This window comes from Podarcis tiliguerta (genome assembly GCF_965153285.1).
Source record: "Podarcis tiliguerta genome assembly, chromosome: 2".
Classification (NCBI taxonomy): Eukaryota; Metazoa; Chordata; class Lepidosauria; order Squamata; family Lacertidae; genus Podarcis; species Podarcis tiliguerta.
The window spans coordinates 8,375,054-8,402,779 of record NC_139535.1 but is presented as its reverse complement, the minus strand read 5'-3'; the positions used below and the strand labels follow the sequence as shown (position 1 = coordinate 8,402,779).

At 46.5% G+C, this 27,726-nt stretch overlaps 2 protein-coding genes across 5 annotated transcripts in view; one reads left to right on the top strand and one right to left on the bottom strand.

Moving 5' to 3' along the window:
* LOC310670224 (uncharacterized protein) overlaps positions 1 to 27,726 on the bottom strand; it is a 58,500-nt gene that overhangs the window by 8,876 nt on the left and 21,898 nt on the right. The window contains exons 2-9 of one of the 4 annotated variants that reach the window (XM_083425142.1): positions 14,941 to 15,109; positions 14,027 to 14,179; positions 8,477 to 8,527; positions 7,752 to 7,850; positions 4,963 to 5,519; positions 3,437 to 3,554; positions 2,036 to 2,118; positions 1,214 to 1,340 (exon numbers count right to left, since the gene is read on the bottom strand). In XM_083425142.1, the coding sequence (XP_083281268.1) occupies positions 1,214 to 1,340; positions 2,036 to 2,118; positions 3,437 to 3,554; positions 4,963 to 5,340 (706 nt within the window). In that variant the 5' untranslated portion in view covers positions 5,341 to 5,519; positions 7,752 to 7,850; positions 8,477 to 8,527; positions 14,027 to 14,179; positions 14,941 to 15,109. Of the gene's footprint in view, positions 1 to 1,213; positions 1,341 to 2,035; positions 2,119 to 3,436; positions 3,555 to 4,962; positions 5,520 to 7,018; positions 7,100 to 7,751; positions 7,851 to 8,476; positions 8,528 to 14,026; positions 14,458 to 14,940; positions 15,110 to 27,726 lie in introns of those variants that run through there. The other 3 variants (XM_083425140.1, XM_083425141.1, XM_083425143.1) reach the window with 3 other exon arrangements.
* Positions 16,000 to 22,004, top strand: LOC310670979 (zinc finger and SCAN domain-containing protein 31-like). The gene is made up of 2 exons (XM_083426878.1): positions 16,000 to 17,085; positions 21,831 to 22,004. The coding sequence occupies exons 1-2, from the start codon at positions 16,726 to 16,728 to the stop codon at positions 21,846 to 21,848; spliced, it is 378 nt and encodes a 125-aa protein (XP_083283004.1). The 5' UTR covers positions 16,000 to 16,725; the 3' UTR covers positions 21,849 to 22,004.

Genomic DNA, 27,726 nt, shown 5'->3' with positions numbered 1-27,726 from the left:
ACATGAGCAGCAATCAGGGAAGATGGGAGTTTAGGGTTTTGCAGGTTCTGCAGGCCAGGAAGTTTCTCACCTTGAGGGTTAGAGAGATCGGTCAATGGCTGTTAACAATTATCTGCTACTTATTTTAGAAAGTGGTCTGTCCATCTGTTCTCTGTAGGTTTGGACGCCTCTCAAGATATTGGGGATTGAAGCTGGGATGTCCTGCCTGCCTCTACCAGTGAGCTGTGGCACTTCCTTATGTTTCAACATAAAGGTAAAGGGACCCCTGACCATTAGGTCCAGTCGCGGACAACTCTGGAGTTGTGGCGCTCATCTCGCTTTATTGGCTGAGGGAGCCGGCGTACAGCTTCCGGGTCATGTGGCCAGCATGACTAAGCCGCTTCTGGCAAACCAGAGCAGCGCACGGAAACGCCGTTTACCTTCCCGCTACAGCGATACCTATTTATCTACTTGCACTTTGATGTGCTTTCAAACTGCTAGGTTGACAGGAGCAGGGACCGAACAATGGAAGCTCACCCCATCGTGGGAATTCGAACTGCCGACCTTCTGATCGGCAAGTCCTAGGCTCTGTGGTTTAACCCACAGCGCCACCCGTGTCCCTATGTCTCAACATAGAATGGCTCAAAATAGAATCAGAGTTGGAAGGGACCCTGAGGATCATCTAATTCAACCCCCTTACAATGCAGGAATATGCAGCTGTCCCATACGGGGATCGAAGAAGAAGAGTTTGGATTTGATACCCCGCTTTATCACTACCCAAAGGAGTCTCAAAGCGGCTCACATTCTCCTTTCCCTTCCTCCCGCACAACAAACACTCTGTGAGGTGAGTGGGGCTGAGAGACTTCAAAGAAGTGTGACTAGCCCAAGGTCACCCAGCAGCTGCATGTGGAGGAGCGGAGACGCGAACCCGGTTCCCCAGATTACGAATCTACCGCTCTTAACCACTACACCACACTGGCTCTCAGCATCACGCTCTAACCAACTGAGCTATCCAGGTGACATATTTGAGATGACTTCACCCAGAGCCGTGATAGGATTATAAGAAGATGCTTTGTCCCAAGCCAGACCATTGGTCCACCTGTTTCAGCACCGCCTACACTGACCGGCAGCAGTCTTTAAGGGATTCAGGCAGGGTACATTCGCAGCCCAGAACTGAACCTGGGACCTTCTGCAGGCAAGGCCCGATTCTCTGCCACAGCCAAGGGATCCTTACCTAGAGAGGCGACGTTCCCATAGTTCTCCACCATGACGTCCCTGTAGAGGGCTCTCTGGTCTGGGTCCAGGAGGCCCCACTCCCCCTCCGTGAAATGCACAGCCACTTCCTCAAAGGTCACAGGCCCCTGGAAGGAAGTTGGGATGGTGGGGAGTCATTCTTACAAAGAGTCTCACGCATGGTGGAAAACTTTCCACTTCCCTGTATCCTAGGATTGGGGAACTCAGCGCTATTTTTTCTTTTTTTCTTCCCCCCCCCCCAATATTAATTTTATTTTATTACTACTATTATCATTACTATTTTTTCTTTTTAAAAATTGTTTACGGGTAGTCTCATTTTGACTCAAGAAAATCACCATTTTATAGTTCGAATCGGGGGGAAATAAAGACAGTAAAGGGACAAAAGTACAAAGAACATGCATTACTCATATTGAAATACTGCCCCTCAACGAGGCCAAACTTTCATTAGTAAAACACCACACATCCACATTCCACACTGCTTCACACATTAAACGCCCGCTTCTGTCTGAGACTCAGGAAACACCGGGAAAGGAAATGAAGCCGCCATCGGGGGTAGCAGCGGAACTGACGATTCACCGTGCTAGAGAAGAAACTAAAAAAGTTAAAATTTTTAGTTTCTTCTCCCATTAAGATTCACAGAAAGTTTAGGGGCATGCGTACCCCTGCGTCCCCCCAGGAAAAAAAGCACTGGGGGAACCTAAGACTCAAGGGCCAAATGTGGACCTCCAGGGTGTGTGTGTGTGTGTGTGTGTGGGTGTGTGTGTGAAACAAAAGGAAGTCCCTTTGAGGGTCTTTGCCTCACCTGATCGGAATCCATAGCATCTGTTTCTATCCCAGCACAAAATGAAGATGAGCCATGACTTATTTCAGTAAACAGCTCTCCACCTGCAAAGCAGACAACACAATGACAAGGCAGTTATCCTCTGGCACTCGGCTCCTGTCATTATTGGTGTGCTAGATAAGAAATAACTCTAAGATGTGCTGAGAGATGGAAAGAAAGAAAGAAAGAAAGAAAGAAAGAAAGAAAGAAAGAAGGAAAACACAAAAAATACTTTGATAAGGTGCAAACCTGTTTCGAGTGCACAAAAATTGTTAGAATTATTTATTCAATTTGTAGGATAATAGACTATACAGAACTGACAAAATTAGGAGAATCTAATGCTGTTTTAAGGAAGAATGGATGCCTTTTCAGACTATTATAAAGAAATATTACAGTATGATGAACTTGCGAGCAGGATTTGAGTTATGAGCTACAGAAGTAATTAGATTATTATACTGTAGTTATGATTTAATAGATAGACGATAAAGTGCAGAAGGGGAAAAGCAAGAACATGGAAAATGGGGTGAGAAGTTGATAAAAGTAAGAGAAAAGATGAAATTTTGTTTTGACTGTGTATGTTAAAAACACTGTAACTTAATAAAATTTAATCAAATAATAATAATTTGCGTACCGCCCTTCATCCGAAGATCATGGGACGGTTCACAACATAAAAACGTATTCTTACGCACACTACGTAACAACATACTCCATTTATTCTAATTCAATCACTAAACTATATCTTTCACCTGGAATGAGGTGTGGCACTCAAAGCGAACAATTAATTGCTCATTTTACCAGAACAAAATGGTTGGGATGATCCCAATGACAAAAACTACGCTTAACCTTCTGGATTAACACAAGGTCTCTCTCCACTGTGCTAATGCTCAAAGTTTCGTTAAGGATTTTCCATTAAAAGAACAAAGGAAGGTATCGTTTTCCAGTCCATCGTGCTTGAACTGGAAGGCTTCCAGAAGTAAGGATAACTAAAAAGTTTGGACTGCGAGGACAATTGTTAGCACTCACCCACCAAGTCAGAATTGGAAAAGCATTCTGGTCTGCAGTACAAATGTTAACCACACTTTTTTGATTCACTACCACAGGTTTAAGGTTTTTAAAATAGTGACTAGTCTCTTGAATTACAGAGTAAGGTAAAGATAAAGGTAACAAAACCCTTATATTGCTGCTGCTGAATCGTATATTGAATTCCGTAAATCAGCAACACAAGGAGCTATAAAAGATGTCACTTTGCTATGATGGCTAAATTAACATCTTATTTAAGAGCAGGAGCCTCAAGCGACAGAAGGAATACATTTTGGGAAAGTTCCAAACCTTCCAAAATATATAGGTGATCCATAGGGACCATCAAGCACCAGAAATCCTTACCAGGGAAATCTGTGTCGCCATCATTTTCCTGCGCCATCACTCTGATCAGGGGCCTCTGCAAAATGTCTGATGGAGCCCCTGCCTGGGGGGAGTCAGCAGCCACGCCCATGAATGCCACCTGCACACAAAACAAAGAGAGGGACCCCCCCCCCCCAAGTCAGGAAAATAAAAGGGGCCAACTCTTCACACATAAGCCTGACTCCAGTCTTCCAACGGGGGCCCAGCTCCTGAAACAACTGCCAGCAGTGACACATATATTGGGCACGCAGGGCCTTCTCTGTGGCACCACCCAAAGTAACACAAAGGATTGCGAGATCATAGAATCATAGAGTTGGAAGAGACCACAAGGGCCATCGAGTCCAACCCCCTGCCAAGCAGGAAACACCGTCAGAGCACTCCTGACATATGGTTGTCAAGCCTCTGCTTAAAGACCTCCAAAGAAGGAGACTCCACCACACTCCTTGGCAGCAAATTCCACTGTCAAACAGCTCTTACTGTCAGGAAGTTCTTCCTAATGTTTAGGTGGAATCTTCTTCCTTGTAGTTTGGATCCATTGCTCCGTGTCCGCTTCTCTGGAGCAGCAGAAAACAACCTTTCTCCCTCCTCCATGCCCCAAAAGGATCTCTCTGAAGTCGGTGATCAGGAAACGGAGACTGAGATCAGGAAACTGGCAGCAAACTTTCTCAAAGCCTTAAGTTTTCTGCTTTCAAACGTTGCTGCCCTGGGCTGGCTTCCCAGTAATCTATTCCCTTCCTTCCCATCACTTTCATTAATTGTTCACCCTAAACCAGTGGTTTGTAATACTGTTAAATTCAGAACAAAACTGATCTAAAAATAAAAGTTTTTTTAAAAATCAGCCTTACTTCATTTGCTACCATTAGCAGTAATAAGCACTTTCAGAAAATCATGTAAAAATATTTGACTGCGGTTTTACACTGTTTTGCTTAACAGTGGAGACTCCTGCCACAGTGAAAGATTTGAGAATCGCCCGACTTAGATGACCAGCATACCTGTTAAAGGTAAAGATGAAGGGACCCCTGACCATTAGGTCCAGTCATGATCAACTCTGGGGTTGTGGCACTCATCTCGCTTTATTGGCCGAGGGAGCCGGTGTACAGCGTCCGGGTCATGTGGCCAGCAGGACTAAGCCACTTCTGTTGAACCAGAGCAGCACACGGAAACGCCGTTTACTTTCCCGCCAGAGCGGTACCTATTTATCTACTTGTTACCAGTGCTTTTTTTCTGGGAGGACGCAGGGGTACACATACCCCTAAACATTTTGTGAATCTAACGGGAGAAGAAACTATTTAAAAAAAAAAAAAAGTTTCTTCTCTAGCACGGTGAATCGCCAGTTCCATTGCTACCCCTGATTGACTGTATTTATTTCCCCCCGATTTGAACTATAAAATGGTGGTTTTCTTGAGTGAAAAGGAGAGTACCCCTAAACATTTTTTTAAAGAAAGAATGCAGTACTTGTTACCCACCAGATAATCACTTGGAAAAATATCAGGATGCAACTTGCTCACCTGATCATCTTCTTTGTGCTTCTTCATGAGGAAATCTTTGGCCAGGCCAGTGGATGGGATACAAGCCCCTCCATCACTCAACCTCGCCACGAAGCTCTGCATTTCTTCAGCTAGGGGTTGTTCCTTCGTGGGCCAAGTCGAATTCAGCACCCGATGAAGAGGCACGTCTAAGGGGATCACATCCTCCTCGCTCAGGACAACCGCTGCTCCATTTCTTTCCCAGCATCCTCTACTGCTCCCAGCCTGGGCGGCAGACGGGTCCACGGCCACCGCTTTGGGGCCGACCACGTCTTGCGAGTCTTCTGTCTTCACTTGGTGCTCCAGCGCGGCCTCCAACTGAAGACGAACAGCCAAGGGGTCTCCTTGTTCCGCTCTCATTCTCTCTCGTTTCTTGGGGAAAAGGCAAAATTTGGACGGGAGCTGGAGGAGGTCGGATGCTACGTCGTGGGCCCGCAAAAGTCTGCAGGCGGCTGTTCTGCCACACTGCCAAATGAGGCAGTCACATCACATCAGAAAGGCAAAACTGAAGGGTTCAAGAAAGCCATTGGGTCTCATCCCTACAGGAGAGAAAGGCCAAGGATGAGAAGAACAGAGAAAAACAAGAAGGGTCTTTAAGCATCTTCCCATCAGTCATTCATTCGTCCCACACTTCCGCATGCGTTTCACTGTCACTTTCCTAACTGCAAAATGTGGGTGTTTTTGAAAAAGCAGGCTTGCTGGAACAGAGAAGGAATAATAATAATAATTTTACTATTTATACCCCGCCCATCCAGCTAGGCAGCCCCAGCCACTCTAAAACCTAAATTTCCAGCAGGCAGTAGAATTCCTGAGGCAAAATACTGTTCAGTGAATTTTCCTGTCACTTTCCTAACTGCAAAAAGTCGATTTCTTTCCTTAAGTGCATTTTATTGCAACAGAGAGAACACCTTAACTGCACATAACCTAATTTTCTCTAATGTGCTTACATCCCTCCGGCAAAACACTGGCTGGGAGGAGACCTATACACTTGGGATAATTATTTTTAAAAGGTGAGGTAAGGACTTCTGTTTTGCCTAAAGCTATAGCCACATGCATGCCAACTTCTGAGGAAAGACACACAGGACTAGGCTGCAACTCATTGGCAATACAGTGGTGCCCCGCAAGATGAATGCCTCGCAAGACGAAAGGGTTTTCCGTCTGCAGAGGCGCTTCATAAGACGAATTTCCCTATGGGCTTGCTTCGCAAGACGAAAAATGACGAAAAAATTGATTTTTATTTTTTTTTGCTCCAAAACCCCTTATTCTGAATCGCTAAGCTGCTAAAAGCATTTTAGCAACAAAACCGCTAATCCCCCACCCCTTAAAAAGCCGTTTTTAGCCCTTAAAATGTCAATAGCGCTAATAGCGCTAATCCGCTAATGGGCTTGCTTCGCAAGACGAAAAAACCGCAAGACGAAAAGACCCGCGGAACGGATTCTTTTCGTCTTGCGAGGCACCACTGTACTGGCTTCTAGTCAGCTGCTGAGCTAAGTTCAATGTGCTGCTTTTGGCATATAAAACCCTATACCGTCTCACTCCTTTTATATCCAACTTTGCACTGCACTCTGCAGGAGGGGGAATCCTGCAAATGCCATCCTATCAGGAGGTCCATCCTGCAATATTGTGATATTGGGCCTTTAGTATACCTAAAGGAGCGTCTCCACCCCCATCGTTCAGCCCGGACACTGAGGCCCAGCTCCGAGGGCCTTCTGGCGGTTCCCTCCTTGCGAGAAGTGAGGTAACAGGGAACCAGGCAGAGGGCCTTCTCGGTAGTGGCTCCTGCCCTGTGGAACTCCCTCCCATCATATGTCAAGGAAATAAGCAACTATCTGACTTTAAGAAGACATCTGAAGGCAGCGCTGTTTAGGGAAGTTTTTAATGTTTGATGTTTTATTGTGTTTTTAATATTCTGTTGGGAGCCTCACAGAGTGGCTGGGTATAATTAAATTAAATTTTATTATTATTATTATTATTATTATTGTTGTTGTTGTTGTTGTTATTATTATTATTATTATTATTATTATATTGTGGAACATACCCTTTGGATTTCCCTCCTCTCAAATATTAGACAGGTGTCGTCTCTTGTTTCCTACTGAAGACTGTCTTCTTCCAACAAGTCGATTAAACAGAGATCCTCCCTGACCTGCATCAGTATGGGAATTGTTTTAAGTACGTTTTTAAATTTAAATTAAATGTATTAATATTATATTAATGAAAACAAAGAACATATTAATCCTAGGGGGAAATGATTAAGTTTTGCTTTTTATGTTGTGGTCAACTTACTTACTGTGCCTCCCTGGTTCTGAAAACTGGTGCAAGACAGGCTCCTGCACATTGTTGTATTATTAAAATTGAACAAATAAATAAATCATTTTAAAAAGGCAGGCTACCGCAGATCGCAAATGAATTTACTGGACAGTTAGCAGAGAAGAGTTTGGCAATTTGTTCTTGTTGCTATTATCAGGACCCGTTCAAAAGCACTGCATTGCGGAATGCAAGCCAGTCCATGCCCTTTCTCAGAATACTCCATTCCGTTCCTCCCTCCCAGTTTTCCCTTCCTTCTCACAACAACCACCGAGAGGCCTCGGAAACCCTTGAATTAATTGGGGCGCTCCCTTAATTCCACCTCCCTAAGTATATTTTTCTGCTCATGCAAACTTTGGGGTCCCCGCCTCCACCGCGGCCTGCTGCTCCCGACCACTTGGGAGCCGTTTTGAGAGTCTCACCGGTACAGATAATTATTTAACATTTTTATTCCACTCGCAAAGCACCTGGGGGGGCTGCTTCCATGAGGCTCAGAACGAAGGTGCAAAACTAGTCCTTCCTTTTGCTTGTCTACCAACATCTGGTTTCATTAGCATCCTAAAATTCTAGAATTAGGAGGGAGGGAAGGAAAACTTTTTGTGACCCACTTTTTGTGACACACCCTGCATAATCTTACACGTCCCCTCTTACTTTCCCTTTTCTCTATAAACAACCCTCCCCCCCCCCCCACAAAACGCTGCAACCTTTTCATCATATGCTCCAACCCCCTTGATCATGTTGGACAACTTTTTCTGAACCTTTCCACAGCTCTGCAATCTCCCGTTTATTCGTTTTTTTAGGTGCGGCAGCCAGATGGCTAGGGAAAGTGACCTCAGATGGATGGGGAAAGTGACCTCAACGGCCGCCCTCCTTGCCTTGGGGGTCAAACCAGTGTGTTTTCCTTGCCCCTCCCCTTTCTACACTCTCACAATTGAAAACTGCCTTCCCCCTTTTTTTCTTTTTTTTGGGGGGGGGCTCCCCAAAATCCCACCCCACCCTCCAGATTAAAAGGCCAAGCTTGCCTCCATCTGCCCAGCTGGGGAGGAGGAGGAAGAAGGGGGGGGGGAGAAAGGGAACAAATGATGCAAATTATTGGACACCCCCTTGAGTTTCATGTCAACTCTCATGCTGCAAATCTCCCCTGCCCCGCTCTCTTTAATCTACCCATGCACACTTTTGCAAGAAAACTCACCAGATCCCCCTCCAGCTATGGACATCACACCTTGGATCTTACCCACAGTGGCTGGGAGAGGGGTGTTTTTTTTGGGGGGGGGGGAGGGAGAGAGAGAGAGAGAGAGAGAGAGAGAGAGAGAGACATGAAAAGCAGGAAGTGACTTAAAGCAGTTTACAACCCTCCTTCCTCAAAGGTATCCTAGGAATAGAGACTCGGTTAGCTTAACCCTTAGAGAAGCATTTCAGATGTATAGCAAAGGCAATACACACACAGACAAGCAACACATCACAACACTTTGAGGGCTGGTGTGATGCATGCACACACACACACACACACACACACACACACACCTGGGTACTCTAAGGACAGCTCTGTTTTCCTGCAAACACACAATAGGGAAAAGACAGTGCACACACACTGTCCCTTTAAAGCAGATACCAAATTGCTGTTTTCCTCTCAAAGAATTCTGGGAGCTGTAGTTTGCTGGGAATTGTGGCTCCGCCAGGGGTAAAACTACAGGGCCCAGAATTCTTTCAGAGGGAAGGATGTGTTTCGAAGGCGCTTTAAAAGCCAAAGAGCTTTCAAAGCCCGCAAAGAATCGTGGGGACCGACCTGAGCGGAAGAGTCCATGACCAGGAAGAATGGATGAAATTTAATGACTATTTAGTTAAATACGTTAAGTTAAATTAATTGGAAAAAGCTTGCAATAGCCAGATAGGCTTAGGATTTAAAGATGTAAAATGATGGATTAGTATGTTTAATGCTGAATGAATAAGAAAGAAACATATTAAGTGATTAAGTTAATTATATAAGAATTTGGATTTGGAAAACCGTTAAAATGATATACATCGAAATTCAACTAGGGGGATACGAGGAAGTCACTTAACAATGTTAATAAGATTAGTTTTAATAAGGTTATGATTTATGTTCGTTTGTTTATAATTTTGTGAAAATCAATAAAAAAATTGGGGGGGGGAATCGTGGGGGCCTGTTGTTTGTAGACGACCCGCCCCGAGCTTCACATTCAAAATACAGTACCTCGGGTTACATACGCTTCAGGTTACATACGCTTCAGGTTACACACTCCGCTAACCCAGAAATAGTGCTTCAGGTTAAGAACTTTGCTTCAGGATGAGAACAGAAATCGTGCTCCGGCGGCGTGGCAGCAGCAGGAGGCCCCATTAACTAAAGTGGTGCTTCAGGTTAAGAACAGTTTCAGGATAAGAACAGACCTCCAGAACGAATTAAGTACTTAACCCGAGGTACAACTGTAAACATTTCCTTGCATTACACCAAATATTTTACTGATAAGAAATACACTGGGAAACAAAACAACTCCTAGCTGTGCTTGATTCCTAACATAAAACACAGCTACCTTATAATATTACCAGAGGACATCCAGGCAGAATAAAACAAAGCAGCTACGTAAAAGCACTGATCCTTCCCAATGGAGATTCCCCCCCCACACACACACATTAATACATTTATACATACATATTACGGATATACAAACTGTTGCAAACAAAATCTGCCCTTTTTCCCTTATGGGGTATCCAAGAGCCCATATAGAGTCCTTACATAGGTTCCCTATTGGTAGGAGAAAATAACAGAGGCCAACAACCAAATCTACATTTCATACAATCTTTAAAAATATTCATACGTACCCACACTCAGTCCCACACATACTTCCTTTTCCCACCACCGTCCCTCACCCCTCACCCCACCCTGTGTGTAACAGAACGTGTAACAGAAAAAGAAGTGGAAAGTTGGTTTAATAGTGTGTGAAAGAAAGTAATAGAAATGGAAAGAAAATGCAACTGAGTAGATTGGAAGTCCAGCGTAGAATATTGATAGGCTTTGCATCTTCCTGCCACCCTTGCCATCCTCTCCTGCCACAGCCTTTGAAAACCACTGAAACACTATGTAAAGCTATGCACCTCAGGTATCAAAGGACAGAATACCGTATTTTTCGCTCTATAAGACGCACCAGACCACAAGACACACCTAGTTTTTGGAGGAGGAAAACAAGAAAAAAAATATTCGGAATCTCAGAAGCCAGAACAGCAAGAGGGGGGATCGCTGTACAGTGAAAGCAGCAATCCCTCTTGCTGTTCTGGCTTCTGGGATAGCTGCGCAGCCTGCATTCGCTCCATATGACGCACGCACATTTCCCCTTACTTTTTAGGAGGGAAAAAGTGAGTCCTATAGAGCAAAAAATACGAGAGTTTATTATTCTCTCCCCCCCCCCCAATGCTTTTTTATCGATTTTCCATTTTAAACAAACAAAGTACAAACAAAGTACAAAAAATTTCAAGTGTCGTCCACACACATCCTTATCCATCACTCTGCCAAGCCGTGACTTCCCTCCCTCCCTCCATCAGGTTTTCGTTTTCAGTCTACTTCCTGCAGTTTCTTCTTATTTTGTCAAGTCCACGTCGTAAGATTTATTTCAGTCCTGCTAGTGTCTTCAGATTTCTACAGTTATTATTTATATAGTCCATGAATTTACTCCGATCTCTTTGGAATTTTGGTTTTGGATCCTGCAGGTTAGTTTTGCTTGTTCCGCATAATCCACCATTCTCGTCTGCCACTCCTCCACCGTTGGTAATTCCTGTACTGTACTTTCCATTTTTGGGCAAACAACGTTCTAGCAGCAGTCGTTGCATACATAAATAACCTTTGATCCGCTTTTTCAATTTCCTCTTCCATCAAGCCCAGCAAAAAAAGCTTCTGACTTTTGCGGAAGGTATATTTAAGCATCTTTTTCATTTCATTGTAAATCAGTTCCCAAAATGATTTTGTTTTCTCACATGACCACCACATGTGATAAAAATCGCCATCCTTCTCTTTACATTTCCAACATAATTTACTACTCATCCTATACGTTTTTGCCAATTCCGTAGGTGTCAAGTACCAACGGTACATCATTTTCATTATATTCTCTTTCAAGGTAGCACATGCTGTAAATTTTAGACTCTCGTTCCACCATCTCACCCACGCATCGTACTCGATACTGTACCCAAAATCTATTATTTATTCTCAAAACAGTTAATGACCCCTGTACTTTGCACCAGTTTACTTCTCAACCCAACCTACTGCACAGGGTTGTTGTGAAGATAAACATAAAGTGAAGAGCCGCCCATCAGGAAGGGTGGAGTCAAAATGCAATTAATTGTTAATAAATAAATGTGTCAGTATACATGGACTGCAAAATCCCATCATGCTTTTGTCACCTCCAGGTGTATGTGGGACTCCAACTCCCATCAGTCCCAGACAGCAAGGTCAATGGTCATGGATTATGGGAACTGTAGTCCAGCAACATCTTGAGGACCACAGGTTCCATCACCCCTGCTCTAAGGAGTTCTGGGCAATGTTGCAGGAGTCCCTTACTCTGCAAATTCTAATCCCAATAACAATTCTATGAAAAAACTGAGGCCTATAGAAAGTGACTAGCCCAAGCCTAGGCAGGTAACTATGTTGTTGTTGTTGTTTAATCGTTTAGTCGTGTCCGCCTCTTCATGACCCCATGGACCAGAGCATGTGAGGCACTCTTCCACTGCCTCCCGCAGTTTGGTCAAACTCATGCTGGTAGCTTCGAGAACACCGTCCAACCATCTCGTCCTCTGTCGTCCCCTTCTCCTTGTGCCCTCCATCTTTCCCAACATCAGGGTCTTTTCCAGGGAGTCTTCTCTTCTCATGAGGTGGCCAAAGTATTGGAGCCTCAGCTTCACGATCTGTCCTTCCAGTGAGCACTCAGGGCTGATTTCCTTAAGAATGGATCGGTTTCATCTTCTTGCAGTCCATGGGACTCTCAAGAGTCTCCTCCAGCACCATAATTCAAAAGCATAAATTCTTCAGCGATCAGCCTTCTTTATGGTCCACCACTCACTTCCATACATCACTACTGGGAAAACCATAGCTTTAACTATATGCACCTTTGTTGGCAAGGTGATGTCTCTGCTTTTTAAGATGCTGTCTAGGTTTGTCATATGGATGAGCAGAAAATTGAACTCAGTGTCATGTTGGGCAAAGTCCAGCACTAAACCCTGGTCAATCTTAATAATAATAATAATATATTCTAGGTTGCATTTTAGGGCAAAGCCCACCCAAGGGAGTTTGCAGGAAAACCAGCTGTAAACCACCAAAGCACATTTAGCATATTTAGCAAATTTATATGCCATTCCCTAGCGTGAAGCCACAGAAGAGTTGTGTGATATAAAAACAGAACTTAAAACAGCAGCCTAAAATAATATAAATGGCCCTAATATAAATAGCCTAAAAGAATATAAATAATATGAAGATAAATAACAGAATATAAAATAGAAGTAATATAAACAGTCTAAAATAATACAAAGCAGTCTAAAAACAATTTTCAAATCAACAGCAGCACTACTTTTTTTTTTAAAAAAAGAAAAAGCCGCCTTCAATATGTGGGTATTCAAAGTCCATTTAAAAGCTTATACCTAGGGTGGGTAAAACCTTTGGCCCACTGGGTGTTGTTGGACTGCAACTCCCATCAGCCTTGACTACAGGCCATAGTGGCTGGGGCTGATGGGAGATGCAGTTCAGCAACACTTGGAGGGACAAAAAGTCTGGTCTATACCGATAGACCATATCCATATCCACCTGATATGCATATCACTTTGGAGGTTGTTTTATAAGAGTGGAGCTACCAGCAAGAAGGCTCTGCTTATTTCTCCCAGAAAGCTGATTGATCTTACAGGCGGGATTCTGATCAGGACTTTAGGAAGTTCAGTTCTGTGAGAGAAAATAGGAATCTCCTAACAACTCTCAGCACCCTTAACAGTTCCCAGGATGCTTTGCAGGGAAGCTGTGGCTGTTTCAAGTGACATGATATGGCTCTAAATGTATAGCGCAGGTGGGTCTGAAGGCTGCCCTCCTACACACCAGAGGTGGAGAAACCATTGGCAGAGAATGAAAGCCTTAATCTCAGGGTTGTGGGTTCAAGCCCCACGTTGGGCAAAATATTTCTGCACTGCAGGGGGTTAGACTAGAGGACCCTCAGGGTCCCTTCAAAACTCAACAGTTCTATGATTCTATAACCCACGTCCCTCCCGATGTTGGTGGACTCCATCTCCCATCATCCCTGGCCCATTGGCCATACAGGAAGTCCCGCAACTACTGGAGGAACACCACAGCTTCCCCCTACATTTCTATACCCCAGAGATGCCGGTGGTGAAAACTTGTGGCCTTCCAGATTTTTGTTAGACTCCAACACCCATCAGTCCCAGCCAGCATGGGCAGAGGACAAGGATGATGGGAGTTGTAGTCCAGTCCTATCAGGGAGCGTGGCAGGTTCCCCAACCCTGTGAAGTCCATCCACTTACCTGGGAATAAGTCCCACTGCACTCACTGGGGCTTGCATCTGAATAGACTTCTAATCATAGAATTGTAGAGTTGGAAGGGACCCGGGGGTCATCTATCTCAACCCCCTTGCAGTGCAGGAATCTTTTGCCCAACGTGGGGCTTGAACCTGCAATCTTGGCATTATCAGCACCAGGCTCTGACCAAGTGAGCTATCCAGGCTGCACTTTGAGGTTTACTCACCCAAACTCCTCTAAGAATCCGATCTGGCTGAGAGACTGCTCCAAATCCCCCTGGAGGATTCAGCTGGGCTTCTTTCCTCCTTTCTTCCCTTCTTCCTTCATCTGGACCCCTCATTCTTCCCTCCTTCTCACCAGCCACCTCCTCCTGCTCCTCCTGGTTAAGGAAAGAAACGGGTGCAACAGCAGAGGCCACGAACCCCCAGCCCCTTTGCATGCATTTTAATACCCAAATTGCTACAAAACAACCCAAACAGGCAAGAGGAAGGGGAGGCACACAAGCACACTTTGGCTCTGGAATGGTTAAGGGGACAGAGCTCTCGTTCCTAGAGAGGCAGGAAATGGAGGGCCACATGAGGGGGGGGGTGCTGTCCAAAGTGGAGGACCTTCCTCCTCTGCCCAGCTGAGCTGCTGAACCCTCTGCAGGCTGGCTGCAGTTTGTTTCTTGGGGGGAGCCTGTAAGTTGAAGGTGCATTTGGCTGGGGGCAGAAAAGGGGCATTTGGGGGACAAGAGCAGGAGATTGCAAGCTGAGGAGTTAGCAAAAGGCGGTGAAACACATGTTGGAATGGGGAATGGGGGAAGCAGTTTGTGCCAGAGTCAGACCACTAGTCCATCCAGCCCCAGGGCTGCTGCCTCCTTTCACGGGCAGAGGATCTCCAAAATTTCCCAAGCTCCTAGTAGCTGGGAGCTTCCCAGTTTGAGATGTTGCCTGGCATTTTCTGCCTGCAAAGTGAACACAGGAATCAGCCTCCTAAGGAGTCGGACAGCTGGGTCGGTCTCGCTCAGCATTGCCTACACTGAACGGCAGCAGCACTTCAAGGTTTCAGGCAGGAAGCCTTTACTAGCAGCACTTGGAGATTCTAGGGGGTTAAACCTTCTGCATGCCAAGCAACTGTCCTGCCCACACTTCTGCAAACCTTGCAGCTCCCTGGAGCCTCCCGATAGCTCCCTCTTCCGTCTGGGTGGAACTGTTTTGGCCCCATAACAAACAGCGCGAGGACAATCGAGATTGTTTTCGTTCTGTATCAGGATGGGGAGTCTTTTCTGGGCAGCCTTTCAAGGGCCACACATCAGCAGGAGGCAGCGCTAGAGACAAAAGCGAACAGAGTAACGTGTAAATGCTGCTGTCACACAGTAAATGTAAAGTAAAGGGACCCCTGACCATTAGGTCTAGTTGTGGCGCTCATCTCGCTTTATTGGCCAAGGGAGCCGGCATACAGCTTCCGGGTCATGTGACCAGCATGACTAAGCCACTTCTGGTGAACCAGAGCAGCGCACGGAAACGCCATTTACCTTCCCGCTGGAGCGGTTCCTATTTATCTACTTGCACTTTGACATGCTTTCGAACTGCTAGGTTGGCAGGAGCAGGGACCGAGCAACGGGAGCTCACCCCGTCGCAGGGATTCGAACCGCCAACCTTCTGATGGGCAAGTCCTAGGCTCTGTGGTTTAACCACAGCGCCACTTGCATCCCCACAGTAAGCTAGTTTCTATTCACACTCTCCTCTCTGTCCTCAGTCTAGGCAAGCAAAAAGGTGCTATCAGAGTTTTATTTATATCCCGCCCTCCCCAGCTGAAGCCGGGCTCAGGGCGGCTAACAACAATAAAACAGTACAAAAGTACAACACTCATTATAAAATTAATTAATTCAAGCCACTGGCAGCCATTGGGCCAGAGCTGCGTGAAGATTGCCGAGGGAGGGAGTCTGGCTGTGCCCTGACCAAAGGCCTGGTGGAACAGCTCTGTCTTGCAGGCCCTGCGGAAAGATGTCAAGTCCCACAGGGCCCTGGTCTCTTGTGACAGAGTGTTCCACCAGATCGGAGCCACAGACGAAAAAGCCCTGGCTCTAGTTGAGGCCAGCCTAACTTCTCTGTGGCCTGGGACCTGCAAGATGTTTTTATTTGAAGACCGCAAGTTTTTCTGTGGGGCATACCAGGAGAGGCGGTCTTGTAGGTACGAGGGTCCTAGGCCGAATGGGGCCAAAGCAAGACTGTTGAGGGTGTGGCCTGGGCAGAGGGGGTGTGGCCTTGGGAAGGTTCTGAGGGCCAGATAGAGAGAGCCCCGGGGGCCATATTCAGCCTGAGGACCATGATGCAACACACACTGCGTTCTCCCACTCTTCTGCATGTTTCATTCCTCCAGGCTTCTTAATTCCCAGGTCTAACTGGAAACCCAGATGGTGTAAAGTGTTTTGGGGGAGAGAGCTGCCGCCCACCACCAACATCTCCTTGTGTGCCAACAGAACAGAGCAACAGGCAGGCCACTTCCCTGCTTCTCTAAGAAGCGACGGAGGCCCCAGACTAAGCTGGGTCCACAGGGAACCATCCTCTGTCCCGAGTCGCCAGCTCCAGAGACACAAAGCCAGAGAAGAGATGGATACTGGGGAGCCAGCCATTTCCAAGCCAGAGGCCAGAGCAGAGAAAAGCACAGGAGATGCCTCCCCTATCGTCCAAGTGGAGGCAGTTGGGCAGTTTCCAAAATGGCCATTGCTGAAACGTGTTAAACGAGGGGCTGCTACAGCAGAGCTGGCAAGCCCAGTGGAAAGACTTCCTCAGAGTGGTTCAGCCCCACAACTCCAGCATAGAGAGCCCAGAGCCACCGTGGTGGGACACCAAATTATCTTTTATCCACACCGAGGGACCCACAACTGCCGGCCCACAGGGTGGATGTGATGAGCGCATACTTTGTGGGCTGGCTGAGGATATGCGTGGCTCACCGGATCCCAGAGACAGAGAAGATTATGGGGAAGTGGAGAGAGATGGCCAACATGCCCTCGGCGCAGACAGAGAACGCCGGCTGTTCCGGCAGTTCTCCTACAGGGAGGCGGAGGGGCCCAGGGAAGCGTACTACAGACAGCTCCACAAACGTTGTCATCAGTGGCTCAAACCAGAGAAGCGGACAAAGGAGCAGATCTTGGAGCTGTTGATCCTGGAGAAGTTTCTGGCTGTCCTGCCCCAGGAAATGCAGAAGTGGGTGGGTCGCCCTGAGACCTGCAGCCGGGCGCTGGCTCTTGCAGAGGATTTTCTGCTGAGGCAAGCAGAGGCCAAGACACAGGACGAGCAGGTGAGGAGAGTTTTTCAGGCTGTCCTGTGAAAGACAGGGAGTCCCTCCTTCCCCAAACACCTGACCACAAAAACTTTCCTTCCTCCGCTGCTGGGTGTGGCTAGTCCTTCTTCTTCTTTGGCGATCACTCGTAGCCGAATAAGATTGTCTTCCATAAACATGGTTTTAAAAGTGAGTCCGTAAGTGACTGTGGAGGCCAATTCTAGATCCACACGTCCTTGCACAGTGGGGACATAGGTTTCCAGGCGGAAGTTGATCACGGTGAGGGTTTGCCTAGCGTGCCTTCCTCTTAGCACGCTTCTCCCTTGTGTTCTGAGTTTGAGTGTCTTCAAAACCCATGACATTTTTGGTAAAGGCTGTTCGCCATTGGAGCGCTCGCAGGCCAGTGTTTCCCAGTTGTCGGTGTTTATACAACATTTCTTTAGATTTGCCTTGAGACAGTCTTTAAACCTCTTTTGTTGACCACCAGCATTACACTTACCATTTTTAAGTTCGGAACAGTGTAGTTGCTTTGGAAGACTATCTTCAGGCATCCGTACAACATGATCGGTCCAACGAAGTTAATGTTGAAGTATCTTTGCTTCGACACTGGTGATCTTTGCTTCTTCCAGTACACTGGCATTAGTTCGCCTGTCCTCCCAAGTGATGGGTACATTTTTTTTTGGAGACACCATTGATGGAATCTTTCGAGGAGTTGGAGATGGTGCTTACAAGTGGTCCACATTTCTGTGTCCTGTGTCCCTCCTTCCCCAAACTCCTGACCACGAAAGAACACTTTCCTCCCTCCACTGCTGGGTGTGGCTGGTGCATTAGGGATTGAGAACAAATTCGCGGCAGAGAAGGCTATCAATGAACATTAGCTGTAATGGCTGTGCTCTGCCTCCACTTTTGAAGGCTTCTGAATGCCAGTTGGGGAGCGTGGCTTTGAGCTCAGGTCCTGCTCCCTGGCTTTTGACAGGCATCTGGTTGGCCACTGTGAGAACAGGACTCTGGATCTGTTAAGAAAGAGGGAAGGGATTTGTTGTCTGAATATATGACATGGAATACAGGGAAGGGAGGTCTGGGGAAGTCGGAGAAATAAGTTAAAGCAAGAAACAGTATGAAGATAAAACCGTTTTTATTTTTGTTGTTTTTTTCTTTGTCTTTTTTCTTCGTTTTTTTTGTCGTTTTGTGTTTGTGTAACTTTGCATTTTTTTATGTTTTGGTTTGTTCATTTTATGTTGTTCTATCTTTTTTGTAAAACTCAATAAAATATTTATATATATAAAAAAAGAGAACAGGACTCTTGATCTGATGGGCCTCTGTCCCGGACCAGCAGAGTTCTTCATAATTTCTTTACAAGAGAAAACCTCCTCAGAAGAGGTCCCCAATGCCAGCTGCACCCACCACGGCCTAGTCCACTAGGGAAAATGGGGCACTGCAATCACTCCACCTGCCTGCCTTCCTGCTTACAAACAGTTCGGAGGGTGATACAGGTTGCCAGCTTCTCCTCACATTTCAGCATTGCTCCTCAGGAGGGAGGAAGATGGGGGCAAAAGTAGAATTACAGTCGTACCTTGGAAGTCAAACGGAATCCGTTCCGGAAGTCCGTCCGACGCCCAAAATGTTCAAAAACCAAAGCACAGCTTCTGATTGGCTGCAGGAAGCAGCAGAAGCCCCATTGGACGTTCGGCTTCCAAAAATAGTTTGCAAACCGGAACATTCGCATCCAGGTTTGCAGCGTTCAGGAGCCAAAACATTTGGGAACTACCTGTTTGACTTCCAAAGTACGACTGTAGTTGGCTCTTGCTTGCCACTGGCTTTGGCTCCACGGACCGTGGGCCTCTCTGCCTTCTGCCCCACAGCACCGGAATGTGCCCTCGAGCTGCGATAGTGCCTTTTGCTAGCCTGAATGGAGAAGGATGGATATTAGTGGAAACGCACAAGTATCTTGTTGTGCAGGGCGTAGCTTCCTGGGAGACAGGTTGCTGTTGCAAACACACAGGCAGGAACGCCAAATTGGCTCCACCAGTGTGTTTGTGGGGTCCCTGCTGCCTTGCCCGTTCCCTTCTTAGCCCTGGCAAATAACAGCAGCTCCCCTGCTTTGAAGACCTACATTGGATCCCAGAGCACAATTCAAAGTGTTGGTGCTGATCTTTAAAGCCCTAAATGGCCTCGGCCCAGTATACCTGAAGGAGCATCTCCACCCCCATCGTTCAGCCCAGACACGGAGGTCCAGCGCCGAGGGCCTTCTGGTGGTTCCTTCCCTGCAAGAAGTGAAGTTACGGGGAACCAAGCAGAGGGCCTTCTTGGGAGTAGTGCCCACCCTGTGGAACGGCCTCCCATCAGATGTCAAAGAATATCTGACTTTTAGAAGACATTTGAAGGCAGCCCTATACAGGGAAGCTTTTAATGGTTGTCATTTTACTGTTTTTATATACACTGGCATCTTGGTACTCGAACGACTTGGCCCCCAAACAAATCAGCTCCCAAATGCCGCAAACCAGGAAGTAAGTGTTTCAGTTTGCGAACGTTTTTCGGAAGCTGAACGTTCGACGTGGCTCCCGCTGCTTCCGCTTGAGTGCAGGAAGCTCCTGCAGCCAATTGGAAGCCATGTATTGGTTTTCGAACCGTTTCGGTAGTCAAATGGACTCCCAGAACGGATTAAGTTCGAGAACCAAGGTACCACTTTATGTTGGAAGCTGCCCAGGGTGGCTGGGGAAACCCAGTCAGATGGGTGGGGTACAAATAAATTATTATTATTATTATTAAGGTGGTATAGGTGTAGAAAACTGACTTTTGTGTGGATGGAAGGTAGGATTCTGTACAAAATGAAAAAGGTCACATCTGCTTCCCCACATCTGCTTTTGTCTCTGGCCCTGTCCATCCTCAGCATTTGGCCCCCAGAGAGTTGACCATTTGGGAATGTGCCCACTTCAAGACTGGAAAAGGTTTCCTCTTGCCCCTCCATTAGGAGAAACTGCCTCAGGGTAGGAGCTTTCGTTGCAGTTTGCAATTTGGGAATTTGCTGTCCTCTGGTGACGAAGAAGAAGGGGGAAAAGTGTTCACTGTTCTTTCTTTCTGTACACTGTATTCTGCTCTGGTCAGACCTCACCTGGAGTACTGTGTCCAGTTCTGGGCACCACAGTTCAAGAAGGACACTGACAAACTAGAACGTGTCCAGAGGAGGGCAACCAAAATGGTCAAAGGCCTGGAAACAATGCCTTATGAGGATCGGCTAAGGGAGCTGGGCATGTTTAGCCTGGAGAAGAGGAGGTTAAGGGGTGATATGATAGCCATGTTCAAATATATAAAAGGATGTCACATAGAGGAGGGAGGAAGGTTGTTTTCTGCTGCTCCAGAGAAGCGGACACGGAGCAATGGATCCAAACTACAAGAAAGAAGATTCCACCTAAACATTAGGAAGAACTTCCTGACAGTAAAAGCTGTTTGACAGTGGAATTTGCTGCCAAGGAGTGTGGTGGAGTCTCCTTCTTTGGAGGTCTTTAAGCAGAGGCTTGACAACCATATGTCAGGAGTGCTCTGATGGTGTTTCCTGCTTGGCAGGGGGTTGGACTCGATGGCCCTTGTGGTCTCTTCCAACTCTATGATTCTATGATTCTATGGTCTCTGGCCTCTTCTGCAGCTTCTGCTTTTGTAGCAGGAGTCAGTCAGGCCCGCCCTCCCAAGTAGGTGGGAAAAGGCCAGCAAGGCAGGGAGCAGGACCTCCAGGACTCACAGCCGATATAACTGGTTTTTGAACTGCTGCTTTTAAAAATGTTTTATTACTGACGTGTTTGCCGCCCTGCACTCCCTACAGGAGTAAAGATGGGATATAAACTGAATTATTAGTAGTATTACAGTGGTACCTCAGGTTACATACGCTTCAGGTTACATACGCTTCAGGTTACAAACTCCGCTAACCCAGAAATAGTGCTTCAGGTTAAGAACTTTGCTTCAGGATGAGAACAGAAATCATGCTCTGGTGGTGCGGCAGCAGCAGGAGGCCCCATTAACTAAAGTGGTGCTTCAGGTTAAGAACAGTTTCAGGTTAAGAACGGACCTCTGGGACAAATTAAGTACTTAACCTGAAGTACCACTGTATTAGTATTATCAGGGATGCGGGAGGCGCCGTGGTCTAAACCACTGAGCCTCTTGGGCTTGCCAATCAGAAGGTCAACAGTTTGAATCCCCTCGACGGAGTGAGCTCCCGTTGCTCTGTCCCAGCTCCTGCCAACCTAGCAGTTCGAAAGCACACCAGTGCAAGTAGATAAATAGGTACCGCTGGATATTGCAAGCTGAGGAGTTATCAAAAGGCAGTGAGAAGGTAAACAGTGTTTCCATGCGCTCTGGTTTCGGTCACAGTGTCCCATTGTGCCAGAAGCGGCTTAGTCATGCTGGCCACATGACCCGGAAAGCTGTCTGTGGACAAATGCCAGCTCCCTCGGCCTGAAAGCGAGATGAGCACCGCAACCCCATAGGCATAGCTGACAACTTTTCCCTTTTCTTGCGAGGAATCCTATTTGGAATAAGGGGTAATTTCCTTTAAAAAAAGGGAAAAGTTGACAGCTATGCCCATAAGTCACCTTTGATTGGACTTAACCATATAGGGGTCCTATACCTTTTGCCTACTTATTATTAGTACTATTAATATTAGTATTTCCATTTCCCTGAATAAATAGGTCCATTCATTTGGTCTGTTCACTCTTTTGAGCCTTCCTTTCTCCTCTCCTGTTCTTATCACTCTCTTTTTTTCTTTTTTTCAGGTGGTGATGGCTGGATGAGTGACAGCGATGGGGAGCCACAGGGGATGTCGTCCAAAAGAGCCCGTAGTCTAGAGCTGGAGCAGATTTTTTTTAGTGATGGTGGATCCAAGAGAGACGATGGAAGGGGAGACTGGAGGAGGGAAGCCATTGCAGGCCCAGAAGGCTCCGCCTGCGAAACAGGGAAGGAGTTTGTGTTTATGAATGTTAGAATGACATCGGTTTGAGCTTAAAAGGGTATTAGCAACAAAGTGGGGAAGGAGTATGGAAAAGTCGAAGGTTACAAGGTGTAAAATTAAAAGGTTTAATATATTAAGATATAAAGAAAAGATTAGGATATATTAAGATAAAGATTAATTGAAGACAGAGGGAAGGGATTTGCTGATTAAATATATGAACTGGAATACAGTGAGGGGAGGTGTGGGGAAGTCTGGGAAATAAGTAAACGCAAGGAATATTACGAAAATGGAATTGTTTTTATTTGTTTTTTTTGTTTATGTTGTTGTTCTTGTCGTTTTGTATTTCTGTATTTTTGTATTTTTTTTCCTGTTTTTTCCTTTTATGTAAAAACCCTAATAAAATATTATAAAAAAAAGGAGTTTGTGCACTTTGTGTGAGAAAAGCTTCAGCACTCAATCAAGTTTTAATAGGCACCAGAGGATCCACACAGGAGAGAAACTGTACGAATGTCCAGACTGGCAAGAAAGCTTTCTCGCCAGATCCAACCTCATTAGGCATCGCAGGAGCCACACCGGAGAGAAACCATATAAATGCTCCGGCTGTGGGAAGACATTTTATCAGATCGCGCGCCTCATGAGGCACCAGAGGACGCACCTGAGGGGAAAGCTGTACGAGTGCGCCGACTGTGGGAAGGGGTTTGCTCACGGAACGGCTCTTAGCAATCATCAGAGAATCCACACCGGAGAGAAGCCGTACGAGTGTTTGGACTGCGGCATGGAATTCCGCAATAAATCAAGACTTAATAGACACAAGGGACTTCATACGGGCGGAAAATCATACCAGTGCCCAGACTGTTGGAAAGGATTCAGTCGCTGTTCGTTACTAGCCAGGCATCGGAAAACGCATTTGAGGGGAAAGCCAGGCCCCTGCTAACACTCTGGCAAATCCTTCCTTAGCACACCTTACTGCACACCAGAGAACCCACACAGGAGAGGAAGTTGTGTAAATTCTCAAGGGTTGTGGGAGAGAGATTCTTTCAGAATCGTGCACCTTACTAGAAATCAGGGAATTCTCATGGGACAGGAGGCATAAGGCTAGCTCACACAATAGCCTGAGAAGGAGCAGGTACCCAGGCTTGACGCCATGGCATCAATAGTTGCCATTATCCTTGCCAGTATCTCTTGCGGTACCTGTACAAGGTGTCAATAAATATACCCTCAAAAATCCACAATATGCTCCTCCTGCTCAGTTCCTGTTCTCAGTGGCTTGAACACCTCCCCTTAAACATGTCTGCATTTCCATTGAATGCCAGGACCCCAATTTCCATTATGAAATGAGGAGAGGTGCCAAAAGCTTCTCTCTGTGAGAAAGTGTGGCAGTGGGTTCCTTTCAACCCATTGATACTGGGGTCATGGACATTTTCTGTTCTTTCAGGTGTGGCAGCCATTTTGTCGTCGTCCCCCACCATATTATGCTACCCACAGATACGTGGCAGCCATTTTGTGTCATACCACACACTCTATGGCAGCCATTTTGTGACTGAGCACTCATGGCGCTTTCTCAAAATTCCAAAGATGCCCACTAGTGAAAAAAGTTGATCAGAAATGGCCAGAGGCCTGTAGCTGCTAATAGTTTTCAGTTCTGGCAGCTGCTATGGGCGACTCTGGAAAAGCCCTGATAGTTTCTTACCAGTCTCCAGGAAGGAGATAATCCAAAAATTTGGGAGAATAATTGGGAAGAGAATAGATGAGGGCACCATTTGTAGAGCAGTAATGAAAAGTGGTTTGGGGGAGTCACTTTGTTCTTTTATCTCTATGGTGCCCTGCCTTTTTAATTGGTATTGGTTATTCTACACATGGGTAGCTTGTGGGCCAGCTTACAGCTTTGGGGCCCATTGTTGAGCGATTCTTATCTTTCCTGTCTCCATGGCTCAGAGTCCTCCTTTATACACCCTTCCTTGTAAAGTTTAAAAGTCAATCTGCGCATGCAGTAGAAGAGACGCTTTTATTGAATTCTACCATCTTTAGAAATGTGAGTGGAGCTGGATCTAAAATGCTCTCTCCGTGTAAAACACAAAACATCCTGCACACAGGGAGCTTTAAGGAGAAAGATTATGGTCTACTTCAGTTTTCTACGTGCAGCGAAGTAATCAAACACAAGTGCCTCCTAAGCTGCATTCTGATGTGGAACTGTTTTGACATGCGATTTTACTTGCGTGTATGGCATTTCAACAGTCAAATTCAATTATATTTTGTTTAAAAAATATATAAAATGGGCTTTTACTGTACTGGGCTGTGATTCTGTTTCATGTTTTTTGCGGGGAGTAAGTCCTATTGAATTAGGCGGTACTTATTTACTTCTACAGGACGCGGGTGGTGCTGTGGGTTAAACCAAAGAGCCTAGGACTTGCCGACCAGAAGGTTAGTGGTTTGAATCCCCGTGACAGGGTGAGCTCCCGTTGCTCGGTCCCTGCTCCTGCCAACCTAGCAGTTCGAAAGCATGTCAAAGTGCAAGTAGATAAATAGGTACCGCTCCGGCGGGAAGGTAAACGGTGTTTCCGTGCGCTGCTCTGGTTCGCCAGAAGCGGCTTAGTCATGATGGCCACATGACCCGGAAGTTGTACGCCGGCTCCCTCGGCCAATAAAGCGAGATGAGCGCCGCAACCCCAGAGTCGGCCACAACTGGACCTAATGGTCAGGGGTCCCTTTACCTTTACCTATTTTTTTTCTACAAGGCAGTTGCAGGGTCTCTCTGGCCTTCCAGTTGTTGTTTGGACTACAAATCCCATCAGCCATTGGCAATCCTTGCTGAGGTTGATGGGAGTTGTAGTCCAGCAACATCTGGAGGGCCAAAGGTTTCTCCACACCTACTATGAGATCACCAGGAGGAGCTCTGCCAAATCCAATCCAAGTTCCTTCTAGTCCAGTAACTTGTTTTCCCAAAGCGGCCAATCAGATGCCTCTTGAGATGATACTAGGCAGGCTAGAGAGGCGCTGCCCTTCCTGACTGCTGCTGCTCCGCATCTCATATTCAGAGGTACACTGCTGCCGAAGATGGAGGTTCCATATATCCTTCATGCCAATGGGCCATTGATAGCCTCATCCTTCATGGGATTGCCTGGTCCCCTTTTAAAAGTTAGCAGCCATCACCGCCTCCCGCAGTGCTGTGAAAGACCATGCATGAAGCAGGCACAAAATAAACTTCCATTTGTTTAGCTAGTTAGCTAAAACTTTTGCTTACCTGGAGGAGAGAATTATCAGGTGAATATGCAATTTAACATTTAAAGCACGTGCTGTTATGTACTGAAGTTCTCACCCTGGGCCAGCAGGGGGATACTGTAGATAGTTTTCACTCAGGTCCACCTCAGTTATTTTAGGCGGGAAACCCTGGGTTGTTGTTGCTACAATGTTGACAGCCGGCTCCTATAAAAGCAGGCCGGCTGAGCTGTTTGCTGTTCAGTTCTGTTCCAGCTTACAAATAAAGAGCTGCTTTGGAGAAATCGCTGTGTCGTCTGCCATGTCTACCCACTATTCAACACGTGCCATGCCACGTCAATCAGCCATGGCTTCTCGAAATAATTATGCAAACTGTAGTTTGTTAAGGGTGCCTGGGAAGCAGTGGTTATGTGTTGCTGGCTTCTGTAGCCACAGCAGGCGCTGTGATCCCCCATCCATTTTGACTTCACCCTCGGAGGTGCATGTGACGTTAACATATGAGAGTGCGGGAGGTGAAATAGTTAAACAGGTTACCCAATCAGAACCCAGGGGGTGGAGTCAGAGAGATTATAAAACCAGCTCTGGGAGGGGTGAAGGGGGGAGTTTGTTGGTTGGTTGGAGTGGGAATGAATTGGGATAGAGTCTGTGGGGAGGTTGAGTTAGTGTAGCGAAATAAGCTGAGTCAGGAACAGTTAGGGGCTAGGAAGACAAGTAAATATCTGAGAGGTGGTTTAGTGAGTGAGATCAGGTAGCAGAAGTTATAGGTCTGGATAGGCATCCCATTATTGTAATTGACCGATACCATTTATGAAACCACACGCTTGTTAAACTGCCATAAATAAACAGAAGTTTATGTTCCAATTTAACCCTGACTGGACTCAGTATTGTACCAGGTAGGGCCTGGGTGGTGGCAGCGAGAAATAAAAGTGGTGGCACAGGGATCAATAGACGGTGAAACGTCCGGGGACCCTGTGTGATCGCCACAGCGCACTCCATTGTCTCTCAAGACAGGCAGATGCCAGCCATTTTAAATACCTATTGGGCAGCATGTGAACAGTTTCGATGCCTGCATTTTGCACCAACTGATGGGCAAACAACATTTGGAGGGCCGCAGGTTTCCACTGTTGATCTGAGGAGCTCGTGGTTTTTCCTCCTTGCGGAAAACCAAACCCAAGCAGATTCTTACGGATGCTCTTGTTTTGTGGAATGGGTGGGAACCATTTCTGTGCCTTCCATGAGCTCAGCAACACTGATCTTCGCCGAAGACGCCAAGCCAAGAGGCTTGAAATAGCATCGGCCTTTGTTACAGGACAGATCCTGTTTATATTCCTCCATTGTGAAAGCTGACGGTTGGTCCCTCTGCCTCTGCTTCCTGTTTTTTAACCGTGGTTCATCAGTTCAGGTCAGGACACATACTCCCCGCCCCCCCATCAACTGAATGGGTTTCCTGATGGCTTTCGACACACAGCCAGTTTGTCGTCACGAACGGGTTGCTGTGTCCCTAGCAAAGCACCCCCTGGACGTGGAGAAACTTACGTCTCTCCCGATGTTGGTGGACTCCCATTACCCATGGGCCATTTTCCATATGTTTAGTTGGAAACTTCAGGCCGCTCTGTGTCCTGCCTTTTCCCTTACAAGCATCCAGAAAGTGGCTCTGGCCGTCGCCTTCCTCCTCCTCAGCTTTTTTTTTTTTTTTTTTTGCAATTCCAGGAAGAATTTTTATTGAACGATCTCTGCCCATAATAAATAGAGCCATAGAACAGAAAAACAGGGAGGAGACTCACTGCACAACAAGGATGGCAGAGTCACAGGGCATCTTCAGCATCCCAATAACCCGTTTCAGCCTTTTGTAACCTGGTGCCCTCCAGTTGTACTCCAAAAACTCTAGTACGCACCAGGTTACAAAAGGCTTCCCTAATTTGTTGCTGAGCTAATAATGTCTCTTATCCACATCAGAGGCTGCACCTTATTTTCTACCGTGGATTGTTTCCCATTACCTGATCTCAGCTTTGACCTGTATTTTACATAGGGACAGGGAGACACAACAAGCTGGGTGGAGGGAGACAGATGGCTGAGCCCAGGAAGGAAGGACAGCTGGATGACTGAAGTGGGTGTGATGACGAGAGAAGGAAGCATTCTGGTCACTGCGTCAAGGAGTGGATAATGTCCTTTACTAGCATGGTGCTAATCAACATCTTCTCGCTGTTGATAGTGAGCTGTGCCACGCTGCCCGCCTTCTTCTCCAGCATGATGAGGATGAGACTTCCACTGCTAACTGTCTTGGCGGCGAACCGATACTCCTTGTCTGAGCCACAAGGCACACGGCTAACGTTGGCTGCAGATGTCACCTGTTGCACAATCACGTGGTCACTCTGGCATTTGTCAGGTAGAGTCAACTTCTCTGTGATTTCACTCATCCCTGTTAGCTTCCCTTGCTCAGCTTTCGTGTTGCCCTTGCAGAACGCAGCAGGGAAGAAGATGGGGACTCTATGTCATTGGCTCTC